The sequence below is a fragment of the Rhineura floridana genome, chromosome 7 (assembly GCF_030035675.1).
Source record: "Rhineura floridana isolate rRhiFlo1 chromosome 7, rRhiFlo1.hap2, whole genome shotgun sequence".
NCBI lineage: Eukaryota > Metazoa > Chordata > Lepidosauria > Squamata > Rhineuridae > Rhineura > Rhineura floridana.
The window spans coordinates 87,676,018-87,695,021 of NC_084486.1; the positions used below are offsets into that span (position 1 = coordinate 87,676,018).

The 19,004-nt window shown below is 44.0% G+C and overlaps 1 protein-coding gene across 1 annotated transcript in view; it reads right to left on the reverse strand.

Moving 5' to 3' along the window:
• Positions 1-15,655, reverse strand: part of RRP12 (ribosomal RNA processing 12 homolog) — a 35,405-nt gene extending 19,750 nt beyond the window's left edge. The window contains 18 exon segments of the mRNA XM_061636270.1: positions 1,301-1,455; positions 1,950-2,112; positions 2,259-2,323; positions 2,887-3,008; positions 4,908-5,050; positions 5,346-5,460; positions 5,546-5,646; positions 6,368-6,479; positions 6,581-6,672; positions 6,876-6,974; positions 8,307-8,434; positions 9,026-9,164; positions 9,655-9,771; positions 10,258-10,363; positions 11,140-11,216; positions 12,393-12,476; positions 14,277-14,518; positions 15,439-15,655. Of these exon segments, the coding sequence (XP_061492254.1) occupies positions 1,301-1,455; positions 1,950-2,112; positions 2,259-2,323; positions 2,887-3,008; positions 4,908-5,050; positions 5,346-5,460; positions 5,546-5,646; positions 6,368-6,479; positions 6,581-6,672; positions 6,876-6,974; positions 8,307-8,434; positions 9,026-9,164; positions 9,655-9,771; positions 10,258-10,363; positions 11,140-11,216; positions 12,393-12,476; positions 14,277-14,518; positions 15,439-15,577 (2,199 nt within the window). The 5' untranslated portion in view covers positions 15,578-15,655.
• Positions 15,656-19,004: the final 3,349 nt, after the last annotated feature.

Here is a 19,004-nt window from a genome sequence, read left to right on the forward strand (position 1 = left end):
TTAAAAGCAATTCCAACACAGATGCAGACTGGAATAGGTCTTAACTTAAAAGGCTTGTTGAAAGAGGAAAGTCTTCAATAGGTACCAAAAAGATAACAGAGATGGCGCCTGCCTAATATTTAAGGGGAGGGAATTCCACAGGGTAGGTGCCACCACACTAAAGGTCTGTTTCCTATGTTGTGCAGAACAGACCTCCTGATAAGATGGTATCTGCAAGAGGCCCTCACCTGCAGAGCGCAGTGATCAACTGGGTATACAAGGGGTAAGGCCGTCTTTTAGGTATCCTGGTCCCAAGCTGTATAGGGCTTTGTACACCAGAACTAGAACCTTGAACCTGGCCCAGTAGCAAATGGGCAGCCAGTGCAATTATTTCAGCAGCAGGGTGACATGCTGGCGATACCCTGCCCCAGAGAGCAGTCTCACCGCCACATTTTGCACCAGCTGCAACTTCTGGACCAACCTCAAGGGCAGCCCCACACAGAGCGCATTACAGTAATCCAGGCTGGAGGTATTTCATTATTGGCCCGTATTTATGAATGGTAAGTGAATTGTTTCATTTTACTGTATGTTTCTTAATGAGATGTTTTCATTAACGTATTGTTTTATTATTTAAATTTTGTTTTGTAACAGAGTGAATTATGTAGCTTTTTTCACAGTGTATGCCAACTTGAGCATAGATTACTATGGAAAGGTGGCATACAAATAAACCATGATGATAATCTACAGACACCTCCCTTTCTCTCCTAGCACTGCAGAGCTGAAGTGCAGCCATACTAGATCCAACAAGGGAACTCAGTTACAAGACTTTTCCCACAGACACATCAGGGCTAAATAATATTTTTACTTCTATTTGGAAGCTGTATTAACTAACTTTGGAGCCTTTCGGTTCCACACTGTGTTCACAAAGAGTGATAAAAGTGGCTCTAATAAAGTGTTTTTTGTTTTGAGCTGACAGACAGTGCTCTGCATTATCTGCCTGCTTTAGTATTAAGATGTTGGTCTTAAAATGGAGAAAGAAAATGAATTATAATTGTATGGAATATTGAATTTTGATTCATCCTTACTTATGACCTTTTGATCCCTCATGCTTTATTAATATACAATGAAATAAGGAGAATACCCCTTATTTTTAATTGCCTAGGCAAGGGTTGTTATTTACAGAGCCAGCCCATTTGAGATTACTCTCATTAAGCCTTGTGAATTTGGAAACTGTTAACACCTCTAACTTCCCAGGTCTCAGCCTATGGCAAAAGCCGTGATGATTTGACGAGTCATGTCTTGTTCACAGAGCTCTGCTCACCTGTGACTCAGTGATTGTCAAGTAGGCTCGGACAGTGTCCAACACAGAGCGTCGATGTACAGGACTCTCACTGGCACCACCCTCCTGGCTATATGCATTGAATAGGATGGGTAGAAAATTCTTTGCAAAACGCCCAACTTCAGCACGCTCAGCTTCTGCAGATGGAAGCAACAAATATAGGGAATGAAGAGACAGCCACTGCTGAAGCAGGGTGCTACGAAATATTGATTCAATAGCCATGCTCCACCACTACAGATATATCAACAACACGCACACACACAGAGGAAGATTACATTATAGGCTTCTGCTGACTGGGATTAAGTAACAAAAACACACATGGAACATTGTTCTTTGACACAAGTAGGAGAAAGAAAGCTGGCAATATGGCATTTCATTGTACTACAAGCTGGTTCAAACGTACGATTGTCTTTGACTTGGGAGGGGAAGGAGAGGTATTCTGCAGGGTGTTCCTTATGGCAGCAGTACAAGCCAAACTGACTAATTAGGTTGCTCTATGAATAAACATGGATTAACTCCCTCTACCCATCATTCTCCAGTCTTGCTTCTCCAGCAAGAAGCAGAACTGGTCCAGAAGCCAGACTTTGCCAGAGTGAACTGGGCAAGGATGACTTTGATAGATAGATCTTACCTGTCTGGCAGCCCTTATTAATTAGCCTGCGCAGAGCTTGACACACTACAAGCCGCAGATCAGAGCGGTCACTGATGGCCATGCCCAGAGTGCGTGCTAATCCTTTAAATGAGGATACCACATCTGTGGGGTGGCTACAGAAACTAGGCAGAAGGGTCCAGATCTTAAAAAGAGGGAAAGGATAGCGAACACTGTTATAAACACACAGCTACACCAACTCCATAAGCAAAGTGTTCATGTCTCAGATGCAGAAGACACACAAAGCAAAACGGGGTGGGTGGGTGGGTGGGGGAACAGGGACTGCCTCACCTGCCACTGCAGCGTATCGTAGATTTTGGCTTCTAAGTCCCGTCCTACTTGGGCAAACTCTGTGGCTGGAGAGATGTAAGAGAGACTTCTGTGACTGTAGCTTAGTACACATCAAGAGGTTAACTGAGGCCTAGGGGAACATTAGCACACTGTGCCAGTAGGGCACCTTGAGTTTGCATGCCACGCAAGATCTCACCAAATTAAAAAGGGAATCATACAATAGTTGACCCATATATTTGTGCAGACTAGTATGCAACATCCACTGCAGACCCAAGGGATGAATTTCTGCTTGTTGAATGCAGAAAATGTTTGTGTGCAACGAGACTACAACTAAATCCCAAATTTGAGCGCTGAAATTTTGAGCGTCAACATTTATATATTTTACATTCTGTACACCCAAATACCCCAAATCCAGTATCTGCTGAAGGGTACAAGAAATCACCTTAGAGGCTGGGTTTTTAGAATGTGGTATGGTAGATTTTCTAATGGATTCTCCAGGAGGAAGGTACCACAGCTTTACTCCTGTCTTCAATCCCAGAGATGGAGCTGGTGTCATGCTCCTTTAAGGTTCAACAGTCAGGTTTGTTCATATGTGGTATAGGCTTGCCTCACCTATATTGTCAATTACCTCTGTTTTTTAGAGTGGCAGTCAGTGGCAGGAAGTAGCTTGAGAAGAAGGCAAGGGGTGCATCTCGGATGTGATCTCGGAGCACAGGAAGAAGCCAACTACGTGGGAAATCCATTGTCTCTCTTTTTAGGGGGGAAGGGGTGGAAGCATAAGACAGGAAGAAAGACACAATTAAGAGCATTCAGGAAGCAATGTTGCTGGTTATGCTGGATGTTGATGTACCTTTCCCAGTACTTTTACCAACACCAATGACATAAGACAGTGGAGGTGTGAAAGCCCCAAGTAGCAAACACTCAATTCAGCCTACAATCATGTTCAAGAATTTCTGGTCTCGGAGCATCCAACTGCACAGTGTAGGTAGATTCAAATCAGATTTCACTGAGAACCATTTCCAGATGGGTTAGCACTAATCCCTCCCAAAACGGGCTTGCAATATGGAACAGTACTGCCAGTTAAAGGATAGTGGGGGGGGGAGAGGATGCCATATGAAGCCTGACACAGATGCCTGCTAAGAGAGTCACAATTCTGTCCTATTTAGGTGCTTTATGGTGCTAAGCAACCACTGCATCCTGCATGCCAACATCTACTAGGCCTATATAAGAGACTAGTGGGTAAAAGAGCAGAATTTTGAATATCCTGTTTCAGATAGGGGTTTATCAGTTTTGGCTGTGTAGCAGGTAATGAATTCATCAACCAACACCATTTGCCTTGTGAAAAGGAAGATGAGAGTGAGGTAGGCAGATAGACAGGCAAAGGCAACATCATGGCCTGCTCCATTTGGACTGTCCTTTCCCCACCACAGGTCCATCTTTATATTTTATACTGTTTGTTTTAGTATTTTAAAATTGTAAACTATCTTGGGGGTCTTAGCAGAAAGGTGCTATATAAATAAAATAAACAATAACAATTCATACAGTTTTATGATGAAATGTTTGCTTCTGTTTTGGATATAATATGTTTCATAAGTCTAGTTGTCTGGGGGAAATGGGGGATAAGCAAAAATGTACTGAGTTAGTAGTGAGACTGTCTTGGCAACTGTTGCCAAAGGAAACAGAATGTTGGGAAAGTGACAGTTGGGGCAGTTATGGCAGAGAAAGTGGTGGGGGGAGAGAGAAAAGTAGACAGAATGGTGGCCTAGTGACAAAGAAGAAAGTGCATTGCTAGTTTGTGAAATACATCTGCTGAGGGGAGACTGATCAAGTTCTGGGAGTGACTATGGCAGATAGAGATGGAACAAAACAGCAACAGAGGACAGACCAGTTGCAAGGTGCAGGGGAATTCTGCAGCCTGCAATACCAAAGGGTCGTGCGAGAGCATCTCCTCACAGAAACACCCAGGCAACACTGTAGCATCATCAAGCACTCAACTGGGGAAAAGGACTGCAGTGTTGGTTCATTTTCCCGGAAAGGATACAGCCTTGAAAGGGTATATGCTAGAAACAAGTTATCCTTCCCGCATTTATTACAAAAGTTGTTTCAACAAAGCTGTTTGTGTAGACTTCCAAACGCCCCAAATTATGAGCTTGTGACAGGTGAAAGCCCATGCTCCAACTGAAAGCCACCAAGATTTGTGCTCACCATCACCTTGTCCCTTCTTAAGGGTGCCTACTCATCTGTAACATCATGCTGAACTTCAGAGACCGTTCAGAGACAAGCTCCCAATCTCTTTCACATCTCCCAAGCTGGAATAGTGGTGTGTGTGTGTGTGCCCCTGTTGAGCTGAGCCCTGGAGAGTAGCAAGACATCTTGCCGCTTTCAGAGCCTTTGCAGTTAGTTCAAAAGGTAGGGAAAGCTCCAGGCCTTCTCAAGAATCTGAGAAGGGTGAGGGCTTATACTAGATTTTCAGAACTGTTCCCTAGTGGCAAGTGCATTTGTGGGCAGGCTGCCTGCATACATTTATTAAAATTGGCTTAGAGTGCATAACTCAGAACTGGAAGGACTGGGGAGAGGGAAAGTATAGAAACATCACAATCCTCCCATATACTGTAGCTTCCAACCCAGAAAAGCAGAGATTATGCTTACTCTGTGCCATCAATATCTAGAGGTACAGCCTGTAGAACAACCTCAGGGCCCATAGCAGCCACTGCAGCCCCTAGAGCCTGGTCAAGCAGCACAGTGTGGGGAAAGTGTGGGGAGTCACGCAGGTCAGCTAAGGACTGTAGGCACTGCAGCAGAAAAAAAGCAAAAGAGTCATATGATATGGTAAGAAGTTCCACTCATCATTCATATGGTCTAAAATAATCTACTCTGGCTCTCATCACTTTCCTCTGGATATCTACTGCATAACTCACATTTATGCCTCCACAAACTTCCAGCTGACTAACTTAAATCTCTAGAGAACCTTAGCAGTTGTGTGTCTCAGAAACTTGCAAGACCCTGACGTCCAACTATTCTTTTGGGAAGGAGTCCCCTGCTTGTCTTTTGTAGAACAGGTCCCAATAACCACAGCATCTCCTTTACCTTACGCATGATGAGATGACACTGCTGCCCACATGCTTCAAAGAAAGTTCTCAAAACCTGCAACACGGAGGCCCATGCTGCATGAAACCGGTACGTCAAGCCCTCTTCCACTGCCCTGTAAGTAAAGCAAATGGTCATTCAAAAAATGGTCGTTTATACCCACAATCTCTCCCCACAATCCAGCTGGCCCTTTCTTTTACCTGAACATCTTGCAGACATGGGCAGCTGGTCCAGTGGGAGTGGTAGAGGAAACCAGCCCTAGTTCTGCCATGTGAGGGGCCACACTCTCATTGAGCAAGATCTGGAAGATGGAAATACACAGATGCAGCTTTAGCACTAGCCCACACTCCCTGTAACAGGAAGAGGAAACCTTTGGCCTGCAGGCCTAACTAGACCGAGCATGAGTCCCAATTTGCTCCACAAGGCTGTTTCCCGCAAACCACTGCCACCTGCCTGTACGTGATATCAGATGGAGATACATGTGTCAAACAATCAGGAGCCTTAAAGTACTCCTGGTTGTTCTCTGGCAAGTTAGGCTTGCTGTGAGAACTGATCTGCTGATTAGCAGTGACAGCAAGACTGCAGTGACTGACTACGTTGTGGAATTCCCATGAGCACAGTTGATGCCTACCTAAAGTGGGCATCTTGTAAGGGCCAATCAGTGCTTATAGCAAGCCCCAAAATGGCCTCAAGTGGGTTGCTGTAAGCCCAAGAATCCCTTTACATCACTGGGTTGAACTGAAGCTGGCCAAGCAAAGGATCTTTTGCTATAGGTGTGCACCTGCAAAGAGGAATTTTGTTTTTCTTTTGGGTCACCTAATGTCGCTGAGATGCCCCACAAAACGCCCAACTGCTTTCTTTCAGTGAAAGCTACTACAGCCCACAGCTGCATACAGTTCTTGTCAGCCCTACATCTTTTAAAAATTTTTTATTCATTTATTAAATGTACCGTATATTTTGCCCTTCCACCTAGAAGGAACCCATGCATCATCATGCATCTGGGAATAAACAGAACACAATACCTTTAGGGCCTGGGCCGCAGCAGAGACCACTTGGATATGAGGAGAAAGGAAGCAGTTCATTGCCGCATTGAAGAGGCGGGAAAGGTGAGCCCAGCACAGATCCCACTGCAGCCTACCAAATGGAGAGACATTTTGTTACGGACCATTTGTGGGGTAGACTCCACAATACCCCCCCCCATCTTTCCCATTACTCTCCCAGCCTCTGCTCCTTACTTTGCCAGATTGACATGTGCCCGCTCCATAACAGACAGCCAGGCTAACAGAGGCTGCAGGTCACTCTCATTGGGCACATAGTCATACAGGGCCTAGTCAAAGAAAATAGATAACGTTACTGGTCATTTACTAGATGTTTATTGTTTTTATGTTGCATTTATACCAGCTTATCTGTTCTGTGAATTACTTTGTGAAGGCTTTTTGTACAAATACCTACACAAATAAAATAAAATATTTGGGTATCCAACACTGGTTATGCCCCACCCTCACCTGGTCTGACTCTTGCGATACTCACTGTGATAATCTGGGCATTGAGTTCAGCTGGCAGGCAGGATGAGGGTGGCTGGGCAACGAAGAGACTATGAAAGGCTTTCATAGCACATGCTGTCACTAGCTGGGGGGGGAGAGAAGAAGGTGTGTAAAAAGTAGAAACCTTTTAAAAGCAACACACACATTTGCCCTCCCCGCAAAATTCAGAAGGCCAAACATAATAGCCCAGTGTTCCTTCCTAAGGCAATAGGACAAATATTTCCCACCCACAGGAAGACATTTAAGACCCCCACAGGTAATAAACACTATTCTTAAGAATGTAACAGCCTATCAGATTAAGCTTGTATAATAAACGTTGTATGCATTTGTATTATGTTATATATGGTGAGGTAGTATACTAGAATCAATAAGATAAGTGGCGAAAGGTGAGAGGGAATGAGTGAGATAAAATGTTGGTGTAGGCTGGTTTGTAAGTGACTGAGTGAATGGGAGTTGAGAGTTTGTATCTGAGTGTTTGGCAGCTGAACAGCAGATAGGGCTTGACTTGTGATAGAGATAGGGCTTGATTTTTGGAGAGAGAGAAAGTGTGGAAAGAGTGGTTGTGGTGTGGGTAGTTAGGCAGGTTGTTATTGTGTTAATTGAGCAATTTAATGAGTGTACTTCATCCAGAAGTAAAGAATGTATATTTGTAACCACATGCTTAAGAACCTGAACACAAAGTATTCTTGTTCGTATCCCAATCTGTTATTTAATAAATCACTTTAGTTCAAACCCCCTTGGTTATTTGGCCAGCTGCTATAAGGATTAGTAAAAATAAACAAGAGGCAGTGAAACATTATCAAACAGTGGCAGTGAAATTACGTCAAAGTTACAGTAATGGGTTAGGGAAGCAAACCCATAGCTGTGATCTTAAGGAAAGATACAAAGAGGCACAGGGTGGTAAGGCTTGCCTGTAAACCTGGTAGATATAGCAAGGTCTGAGGAAATAAAGCAGCATTGCTATATAAAAGTGTATTTGGGGAGAAATAAATATTGTACCCCTCATCTACTACAGACAAGGTGGTGATGGGCGAGAGAGGAGGCGCGATACCCATCTAGTCCAGCATCGTGGGCTCACAAGGTTATATTCAAGGCAATCATTCCATCAGCGTAAATATTTCTCTCCTCTCACAATGCAACCCTTAAATCTGTTCTGGGGGTTCCCCCAACACTCCAGGGCAGATTTGGTGTTGGCTTGGGAGGAGGGAGGAACCCTGTTGCACTAGTGCTAATGCAAAAAGTTAGTTGAATACCGCCCACAATGTCCAACCAGATGCCTATGGGAAACCCAAAAGCAGAACCTGAGCGCTCTCTCACTCCTTCTGAAGCATGTTGGCTCTCCCAATTTGGCTGTGTAGATTCCCCAACACAAAGGCAAGGTCACAGAGCCACCATTAACAGGTGGAGGGGAGCTCACCACATGGCTGAGAGTCATAACCCGAAGGAGGGTCTCACAGCAAGATTTCACAGATGGGGCAGACAGGCAGGGCAGCAAGTCACGCAGCAGAGTTAGCACATGTAGAGTAGTTGTGGCCTCTTTAGCACCTGGGAAACCAAACCGGGTCAATGCTGCTACCTTCCTCAACAGAGTTTATTTTTCTTAAAAGTTTTACACTCCACCCTTCAAAAAGATTTATCCAAGAGCAGCTTACAAATCTCAATAAAATACAATTCGTAAGCAACACAATATTAAAATGACATAATGAATCAAAACAGCAGAAAGTCAGTTTTAAGAGGGAGTAGAACAATTAAAAGATCTTGGAAAATAAAAAAGGTTTTCTCCCAGAGCCATAAAGGTAATGTAACAAAGGAGGAACATGCATACATTCCAAGCTGATGTGGTCCACCACAAGGTGCAATGCTGCACCTCAGTTCCCGAGACATAATGTATCCATATCCCAGATCAGTGATGCAGTTACTAGGAGACACCTACACTTGCATCTTAATGCAGCAATTTCAGCAATCCCACAAGATACCATTATGAACTGGTCTCCATTTCTCAGTATCTTTTTTGCAGAAGTAGTAGCAAGCCCTGTAGGTCAGCACTTAGGATTTCTGAAGCGGCAAAATTATTGTGGACATCCAATCTCCACAATGTAACAGTTTCTCAGTGCATGAATTTCCCATCCCCAGTACCTCCAGCTTTCTCAATCTCTTGCACGCAGAACTTGGCAGTAGAAGATGCAGCTGGGTGATGCAAGGAGGCCCCATCTCCAAACAGGAATTCACTACCTCTCAGGATGGAGCAAATACCATGCTGAGCAGCCCTGCGGACCTGCAATAGGGAAGAGGGGGATGAGAAGGCGGTGAGCTGGGCTGTGTTGTATACCCATCTCCAGTTACATAAAGAAAATAAGCTGTGGGCAGTACCTAAGCAATTCTGCGAGCGCAGAGACTTTTGCAAAGGAACTTCTGCTCCCTCTCATCTTGCCACCCCAATCTGCTCTGGGAGTTTTCTCAACCCTCCAGAGCAGATTTGGGGAGGGTGCAGGGGGCATGGTGAAAGTAGAAGTTCCATTGTGCTAGCAAAAATCCTTGCATTAGCAGAATCACTTAATTGGATATCTCCCTGTGTATTTTATTATATTTTATTGTTAGCAACCTTGGGTATTCCATGTGGAACTTTCATCCATTTAACAAACAACAAAGCAATTTCTTGTGGTAATGTTGGAGTGCATAGATATATATTGTCCATGTGCAGTGAAACTGACTGGTTTGTGCAGAGGAGGAAAGGCAATGTGAACCAGACACCTCCAGCCACTCACCTTGGGCTTGATGTGAACAGTAAAGCTGAGAAGGCCATGGAAAACTTGCATTGTCACAGGGTAATTCCAGGCGACCAGGTTCTGTCTTTGCAGCAGTGTAGCTAGGCAGGAGAGCACCTGATAGGAAGGAGCCAGAATGATGGACATTGTGTTATCAGAATTGTGTCCTAGTACATGTTGGATGCCAAGAAACATTCTTGCCAGTATGCTGGAGAATGCTTAAGCCTGGAGTCCAGTTTTAAATGTCTGATCTCTGGCACCATTATCTATATCCTACATCTTTAAACCAACAACCGGGCTCATTCAACCCAGCACTGCTCCACAGACGTTGCTTTTTGGGGGTGTGGGATGGAGGCAGGAATAGCCCAAGAAGCTGGGCAAAAGAGCCTCTGAGCTATGGGCTTCTGCCTCCTGCACATGCACTTTTATTTCTTATTTCATTTACAAATTACTTTCTATGAAGCATCTCAAAGTGATTTTACAACACAATCACAACTGCACCTCACACTGCATAAAGGGTTCCATTAATCACAACAGCTGCCCGTACCTAATATCCAGATGCTCCTTGCGCCCCACAGTTAAGGCCCTTCCTGAGACACTTACCCAGCGCAGGGCCAAAGTGGACTCCCCGCAGGCTTGGGAACCTAGGATGCCCATAAAGGCCTTGGACGTATCTGAGAATTTCTTGATCAGCACAGGGCCTGGCACTCTAGTTGGGGAATGAAAGACAGGAGGCATCAATGTGAGGGAGAAGCGATGTCATGCATTCCACTACCCTTACTTCTAAGAAACTTAATTCTCCTTCAGCTAGGCTCAGTTGGTAGCACCCTACACTTCTACCCTCCTAGACCATGAATCACCCACTCCGTTTCAAAAGAAACAGGAGCCACCAATGCCCCAGACCAGTTCTTGCACTTCATCATTAGTACAGTTATCTATTGATAAGTGTACGGCGAGAACATCCATACTTGGGAATTGTGAGTTCTGGTCACCTCATCTAACTAGGGTATAATGCAGTGGTAAATGTACACAGTAGCCACTTCAGTGATCAGGGATGCAGAACATGCACCATAAAAGGAGCAGCTAACAGATTCAGGATATTTAGCATACAAAAAGGACAATTAAAAAGGTGAAGTGCAAAATGTTGCTAGGGAAATTTTATTTCAGTGGTACATCAAATGAAGATGTGGTTTTTTTTAAATTGAGTGACAACAAAGCAAAGAGGAAGCATATTTATCTTGGTGACTCCTTGCTAAAACACAAGGTAAAAGAGGTCAAGTGTGTAAATGGAGTCACAACAGACCAAACACCTTCAATAACTACCTCTTTCCTAGGCCAAATCAGCTTTGGCCTTGGAAGTAGTCAATATAGTATTGAATGTTATGCCTGCATCCTCAAGTTTTTCTAACCCTTTTTTTCTAAAGCATCCTGAGACGGGCCACTGGTCTGGACCAGGAATACTCTTCTCCTGTCCTTAGAACTCACCTCTTCAACACCAGATTCAGCAGGTATGCAACAGCAGCTAGGGACTCCGGAGATTCCACAGCTTCCAGAGTAGTCATCTGAGGAGAGATAGCATGGTAGAGTGAAGCAATCAGAAATGATGCTAGACACACTGAGACTTCATCCTGAAATCTAATGATAACCTACCTCCACATCATCCTGGCCATATGCTGAGGTTATCATCGGAGGCTCTTCTCTGGGTGCCCACCCCACAATAAATATGCAGAAAACAGCAACCAGAGAGAGGGTATTTTTGGTGGTGGCACCCATCTATATGGAAGGCTCTCTCCAGAAAAACTCACCTGGCTCCTCTTAGCTATTTTTGAGGGCCAGGCCTTCCTTATGAAAAATATGTTGGCGCTAGACCCTCAAATATGGTGGTGGAACAAAAACAGAGGGGTGCCATGGGCAGCACAGAGGAGGAATGACCAACCCTGAAGCTGGCACAATGAAACTCCTATCCATTGGATTCAACGGCATAAAAAACTAGCCACCACCCCAATGTCACCATGACTGGGTACAGGATATGATGCAAGCATCACACAATCATAGCACATCACTGCCAGTATATGAACACCAGCCATATAGAACTCAGATGCCAAAATGCAAGGTATAGGGCTACACCTCTTGCACATAAAGGAAGCACTTTGCCTGTCTCTAGAACACACTGGAGCATGAGCACAGCCCTAAGAAATATCTGCCTAGAATGTGATTAGGTACCTACCTTGGAACTCCAGTGTGTGCGTGTGTGCACATGCGCACGGGGGGGCTTCATACTACGAGAGGTCAGGGCCAGCAGCTTAATCAGCTATCTTGCACTATGAGAGGGCATGCTTCTCAGGACACCAGAGTGGAATGGGTGCTGCTGCCATGGTCAGTCACCTGACAGTAGTGAGTGGGCAAACTGCTAGGAAGCTATCTGGCAGAGCTGCCCTATCAGGCAAAACGGGCTAGGCTATTTCCTCATGTAGCGCTCCTGCTAACAGGCTCAGCTGTGCCTGTATCTGAGGGAGGTTCCCTCCTCCACCTTTTCTAGTGTGGGGCGACATCCTGGATTTAAACCCAAGACCTCCTGCACGTAACTGTGAGGCACACCCTGGAGGCTTTGCTTGGGGGTTATTGATGGGTGCCATGACCACAGCAGTTGCTGTTAACCATACTCAACAGTACATGTCAGTGACCTGGAATCTCCAGATAGAACCTGTCTGCCCCATTTCACAGCGATTATTACTTACCAATGCACCAAAATACTCTGTTTCACTCTCTGCGCCACCCTGTGCCCGGATCACCTCCGTGACAGCAGCCAAGACAGCACATATCTATCAAAGAATTCAAGAGTGAGAGATAGAAAGCACAACCCAACCAATAATTTAGCATTCCCCGATAACATGCCACCCCAACACAAGTATTTCTTTCCTATCCTTGTGAATTCTTCCACATTACAGCCTGCTTACAATGGCTGGGTGCAAAAAGGCCCTCTGGTGCCCAGAGAGCAGTAACAAAGTCGAGATCCGAAAGAAAATTCAAGCCCCAGGTGCGCCTTGCAGGCCCTGTCTTATTCCATCCTCTCTCAGTGTGGTACTGTAATGCACACAAAATTCAACTAGAGATAAGAAGTGACAAATTGCCAATATCTCTGGAGACTGAATGTGAACACTATCTTAATGTTAGAAATCAAAAACAGTTATTACAACCAGATAGCAAACAATAAATAGCAAAATACAAATGACCCAACCCACTGTTGATATGTGGCAACCTTGACAGTTCAGCATTACTAGCTGAATCACAGTTTTTCTGTCACAGTTATTTTGGTTCTCTTGCCATGCCCACATTTCCCCTACTTGATGAAGCCTTGCTTGTCCATTTTCTTTTCTATTTTCCTTTCTCATCTCACTCAGGTCCTTCTTCAGCTTTTTCACCTCAGTTGCCTCTCAACTGTCACCAACTGACTGTCCCATCATTCTATATCCCTCCCTTCACTGGCTTCAGTTCTATGACCTCATAAAGACATCACATATTTCTCCTTTCATCCTTAACCATTCACAGTCCTCACATATTCAACTCCCCAAAAATGTTATGCCCTTTTCCATGAATATTCCTCTATGGGCTTTCTCCCAACTCTCAGATTTCAGCAACACTCGCACAATTGCATCAATTATATATTTAGTAACTAAAATAACAAGAAACTGCCCTGCAGCTGCTATAAACAGGATATACTTTTAAAAGTTTGCCTAGAAAACTGAGATATTGAAAACATTACCACCCCTCACAGGCCAACATGATTATTACATCACTGGTCTGCTGCTCCAACTATTTGCTTATCTCTCTATAGCTCAGTCTCTTGAGCTGACTTGAGAGCTGACTTGAAAGCTAACTTGAGAGCAGGAGGGCTGTCTCTGAACTATAGGGAGAGAGAAGTGGATTTAAGTTATTTTCACTTGCTGCTTCATTCTGGAGATGGGAGCACAATGTACCCTTTTTTCATTCATGCAATCTAAATATGGATTCTAATGTTGCTTTAAATTTCCAAATTTCACAGCAATTCCCTCAGAACACTGAAACAGCCAGGGTGCCCAGAATAAATAAAGAGAGCCCAGTGCATCCATAAATGCTGGGCCTGTGTCCCTGGCAACTCATCTCCTACATTATTATCCATTTGCCCTCAACACCAGACTGTTCAATTCTGAGCAAGACAACAAATATAGTGCAAACCATTCTCAATTATGAATGAGGAGAGTTGGAGTGCCAAACAATCTCTAAGCTTTTGAATATGAGCACTATTTCTTAATCTTATAACTTAAGGGCAGTTAAACAGTTAACAATGACTAACAGAACACTAATTACCCAAGTTCAATGGACTGCTGATTATGTGACACACTGTCAGTTGATTGTAGCTATTTAAAGAACATTCTGTCACACTTCTTTCAGTCTATCAATATAGTTGCTTGGTGTCCACCTTTCTCCTTTCTTTCTAGTGTATTGTTTATCCGCTATCTTCTCTGCCCTCTCTTCCATTCCATCTCCTCCAACAGTCACCAACTGACTTTTCCCCAGAATTCTATACACCTCCCTTCACTGTCCTTATATTCTATGACCTCATAGGACTTGGCATTCAATACCTCTTTATGGGCAGCAGAGTTGGACTCCCAGAGTCGTTGCACTCTGCTGAAGGTGAGGTTGGTGCAATCGGTCAGGCCACTCAGGAAGGTGGCTGAAGATCTGTGGGTCTTAGCAGCTTCAGCATTATCATCCTCTTCCATGCAGGCCTGGGTTCCTTCCTCATCCCATAAGGCAGACAGCGGTCCTGGTGACTGTAGGTCATTGTGCAGTTTCAAAGCATCCACAGTCAGGTTACTGTTTTCTGTAAGAGCAAGATAAACATTTGGCCAATACTGGGGAAGGGAGACGCTTCATAATGGATTTCTATCAAGCTTCTGTCCATATAAGGCCAAGAAAGTCACAAATGACAAATCAAGCTGTCTCCAGACAACCCAGAGAAAACAAACATCCACAACTGGCCAGGTACAGCTTTTGACAACTGCTTGCTGATTGACTTGGTATCAAATCATGATAGACTCAAAACTGCTCTGCTTCTTATAAAATAAGACCCTGAAGACATGGCTATTTCAACAGGCCTTTGAGATCCTTGGGATGGGTTAATCTCCATGATTTTGTCATCTATTATATGCTGCAAATGTAAATATTTTATAAATGTATTGATGACTGTCCAGTATTTTATCTGAGACTAATGTGACTGCATTTGATATTATTGTATTTTATCTCATTTTAATGTATGTCGCCTAGAGTGGCTATCTGCCAGATAGGCGACACACAAATTAAATATTATTATTATTATTATTTAGATTTAAAACTCAGAACATTCAGGATCAAGCCCTACAGCAGTTCCTCATCTCCCATAGCAACATGGGTTGCTGTAGAAAAATGAAATGCTATGTTAGAAAGAAATACACTTTTTGCCTTTTAGGACACTTGCACTCTACAGCACATAAGACATTGATTCAGTGATACCAACTATACTGCATAGGGTAGGTACAGAACTTTGATGCAGCCACCGAACTTGTTTTTAAGGTTCAGTAACATGCGACAGGTAAGTAAATTGGAGTACATTTCTCCACGTGAAGAATGTGGATAACTCTCCATCACGGTATGTGCACTTATCGCAGATCTCCCTTCTTTGAATTTCTGACTCCTCCTGTCTATAAGCACATTCTATTCGGACCAACCCTCCCGGCTCTTTTCACTTATCCCAGCCGCACACACCTGATCGGGGAGCGAGCAAACGACCACGAGCAGCCAAGCGGTAACGTCGCCCCTCCGGATTACTGTCGCTGCTATGGCCCTTGCGCCAACGCTTGAGTTTACTGGCAGAGCCAGATCGCAGCTTGCCCGAACGCCCCATTGCGATCGGTACAAGCTACGAGAAGACCACGTGCAACTCCCTACTTCCACCCTGCTTTCTAAGTACTTCCGGTTAGCCACTTACGTACGGCGCTTCAACTTCCGCTTTTTTCTCCCATTTTTCTCCGAACCCAAAGATCTATAGAAAAATGAACTCTACGAACTCTCCATTCACTTCCGGCTCCTCCATATGTGGGATAAGAATGGTGGAAGTTCGTACTATATAGGATTCAGTATGAAAGGGGGCGTAGTGTTAGCTACTGAAAAGAGTCTTCTCAGTGGCTGATTCACCTCCTTTCACCCTGATCAGCTCCAATCAACAGGAAAGGACAGGAAGCATGTAAGAAGGTTCTTCTCAGTGACTAACACACTCCCCTTTCATGCTGATTGGCTTGTAGGATGCGAGAGACACAGTGACCCTGCTGGGACTCTGCTCTCAAAAAAGCAAGGGGTCTAAGACCCTGTGAACCTGTCCAACTAAACCCTGAGTGTAAATATTGAAATAAAATATGTAGGAAGCCAGGAATAGAATCTCTCTACTGTTACAGTTCTATGAAATAACCAGGGCTTTCAAGAAGAAAAGCTTTGTTACTCACGGGATGTTGTTGTTGTTATGTGCCTTCAAGTCAGTTACGACTTATGGCGACCCTATGAATCAGTGACCTCCAACAGCATCTGTTCAGGTCTGTGGCTTCCTTTATGGAATCAGTCCATCTCTTGTTTGACCTTCCTCTTTTTCTACTACCTTCTGTTTTCCCCAGCATTGTTGTCTTTTCTAGTGAATCATGTCTTCTCATGATGTGTCCAAAGTATGATAACCTCATTTTCATCATTTTAGCTTCTAGTGACAGTTCTGGTTTAATTTGTTCTAACACCCAAGTATTTTACTTTTTCGCAGTCCATGGTATGCGCAAAGCTCTCCTCCAACACCACATTTCAAACAAGTTGATTTTTCTCTTTTTCACTGTCCAACTTTCACATCCATACATAGAGATCGGGAATACCATGGTAGGAATGATCCTGACTTTGGTGTTCAGTGATACATCTTTGCATTTGAGGACCTTTTCTAGTTCTCTCACAGCTGCCCTCCCCAGTCCTAGCCTTCTTCTAATTTCTTGACTATTGTCTCTGAAGTGGAATTTTCCACTTTACTGTCATGATGGGAGTGTGTACCAGCACGTAGAGATAAGAGTGGTGTGTGGGAAGAGTTATGAACTGTTTCAAATCTCCCACCTGTATCTAACTGTCTGCAGGGAATTACTGTGCATCCTTTGCAGAGCGTGTCGCAGCTAAGAATTCTCCTGTTTGCTGTATGAGATCACATGTCATTAAAAGTCACTGGGGTATATAAGACTGTGCTGATGTCTGTTCTGGCAGACATGCTTGTGTGATCGCTGTCTCCTTACGTAAGTAATAAAAGCTAGCTTTCTCCCTGGAAGTCTCGTGTGCACTAATTCCCTGGACTAGAACCATCTCAACAAGTGGTATAAGAAGGAATTTCCACCACATCTCCATTTTGGTTAAGGACTGTGCCGTGGTATTGATAATCCTTGACAAGTTCAATGTCCTCATTGTCAACTGTAAAGTTACATAAATCTTCTGTTGTCATTACTTTAGTCTTTTTGACATTCAGCTGTAGTCCTGCTTTTGTGCTTTCCTCTTTAACTTTCATCAGCATTCGTTTCAAATCATTACTGGTTTCTGCTAAGAGTATGGTATCGTCTACGTATCTTAAATTATTGATGTTTCTGTCAGGACCCTTCCTGTCAGGATCCCACCTCAGGGTCCTGGTCTTTCAACAGTTATCTCACTGGCTCCAGCAAAGATCTCTCAAGATCCCACTGCTGGGCCATCAAGTCCAACCCCCTGCTCAATACAGGAATCCAAATCAAAGCATTCCCAACAGATGGCTGTCCAGCTGCCTCTTGAATGCCTCCAGTGTCAAAGAGCCCACTACCTCTCTAGGTCATTGGTTCCATTGTTGTATGGCTCTAACAGTTAGGAAGTTTTTCCTGATGTTCATTCGAAATCTGGTTTCCTGCAACTTGAGCCCATTATGCCGTGTCCTGCTCTCTGGGACGATTGAGAAGAGATCCTGGCCCTTCTCTGTGTGGCAACCTATCATGTACTTGAAGAGTGCTATCATATCTCCCCACAGACTTCTCTTCTCCAGGCTAAACATGCCCACTTCTTTCAGTCTCTCCTCACAGGACTTTGTTTCCAGTCCCCTGATCATTCTTGTTGCCCTCCTCTGAACCTGTTCCAGTTTGTCTGCATCCTTCTTGAAGTGTGGAGACGAGAATTGAACACAGTACTCAAGATGAGGCCTAACCAGTGCTGAATAGAGGGGAACTAATACTTCACGTGATTTGGAAACTATACTTCTGTTAATGCAGCCTAATATAGCATTTGCCTTCTTTGCAGCCACATTGCACTGTTCATTCATATTCAGCTTGTGATCAACAATTCCAAGATCCTTCTCACATGTCGTATTGCTGAGCCAAGTATTCCCCATCTTATAATTGTGCATTTGGTTTCTTTTCCTAAGTGCAGAACTTTGCATTTATCCCTGTTGAATTTCATTCTGTTGTTTTCAGCCCAATGCGCCGGCCTATCCAAGTCCCTTTGAATTTTGTTTCTGTCTTCCACGGTATTAGCTGTGCCCCCCAATTTTTTATCATCTGCACATTTGATAAGCATGCTCTGTACCTCCTCATCCAAGTTGTTAATAATACTGGGTCCAGGACCAAGCCCTGTGGTACCCCACTCATTACTTCCACCCAGTTTGGGAAGAAATCATTGATAAGCACTCTTTGAGTACAATTCTGGAGCCAACTGTGGATCCACCTGATAGTTGTTCCATCCAGCCCACATTTAGCTAGCTTGCTAATCAGAATATCATGGGGCACTTTGTCAAAAGCTTTGCTGAAGTTGAGATATATTATGTCCACAGTATTCCCACAGTCTACAAGGAAGGTTACCCGATCAAAAAATGAGATAAGATTAGTTTGGCAGGATTTGTTCTTCATAAATCCATGTTGGCTCCTAGTAATCACTGCATTGTTTTTAAGGTGCTTACAGATTGACTGCTTTATAATCTGCTCCAGAGTTTTTCCAGGGATTGACGTTAGGCTGACTGCTCTGTAGTTCCTTGATTCCTCCTTTTTGCCCTTTCTGAAGATTGAGACAATATTAGCTCTCCTCCAGTCATCCAGCACTTCACCAGTCCTCCATGATTTTGCAAAGATAATAGACACCGGTTCTGAGAGTTCTTCAGCCAGTTCCTTCAATACTCTAGGATGCAATTTATTGGGCCCTGCCGATTTGAATTCATTCAAAGTAATTAGGTATTCCTTGATCTATTAACCTCAAGCTCCAATCCTGCCCCTTCTACTTCATGTTTCCCAGGAGGGACTTAGGCCCTCTTT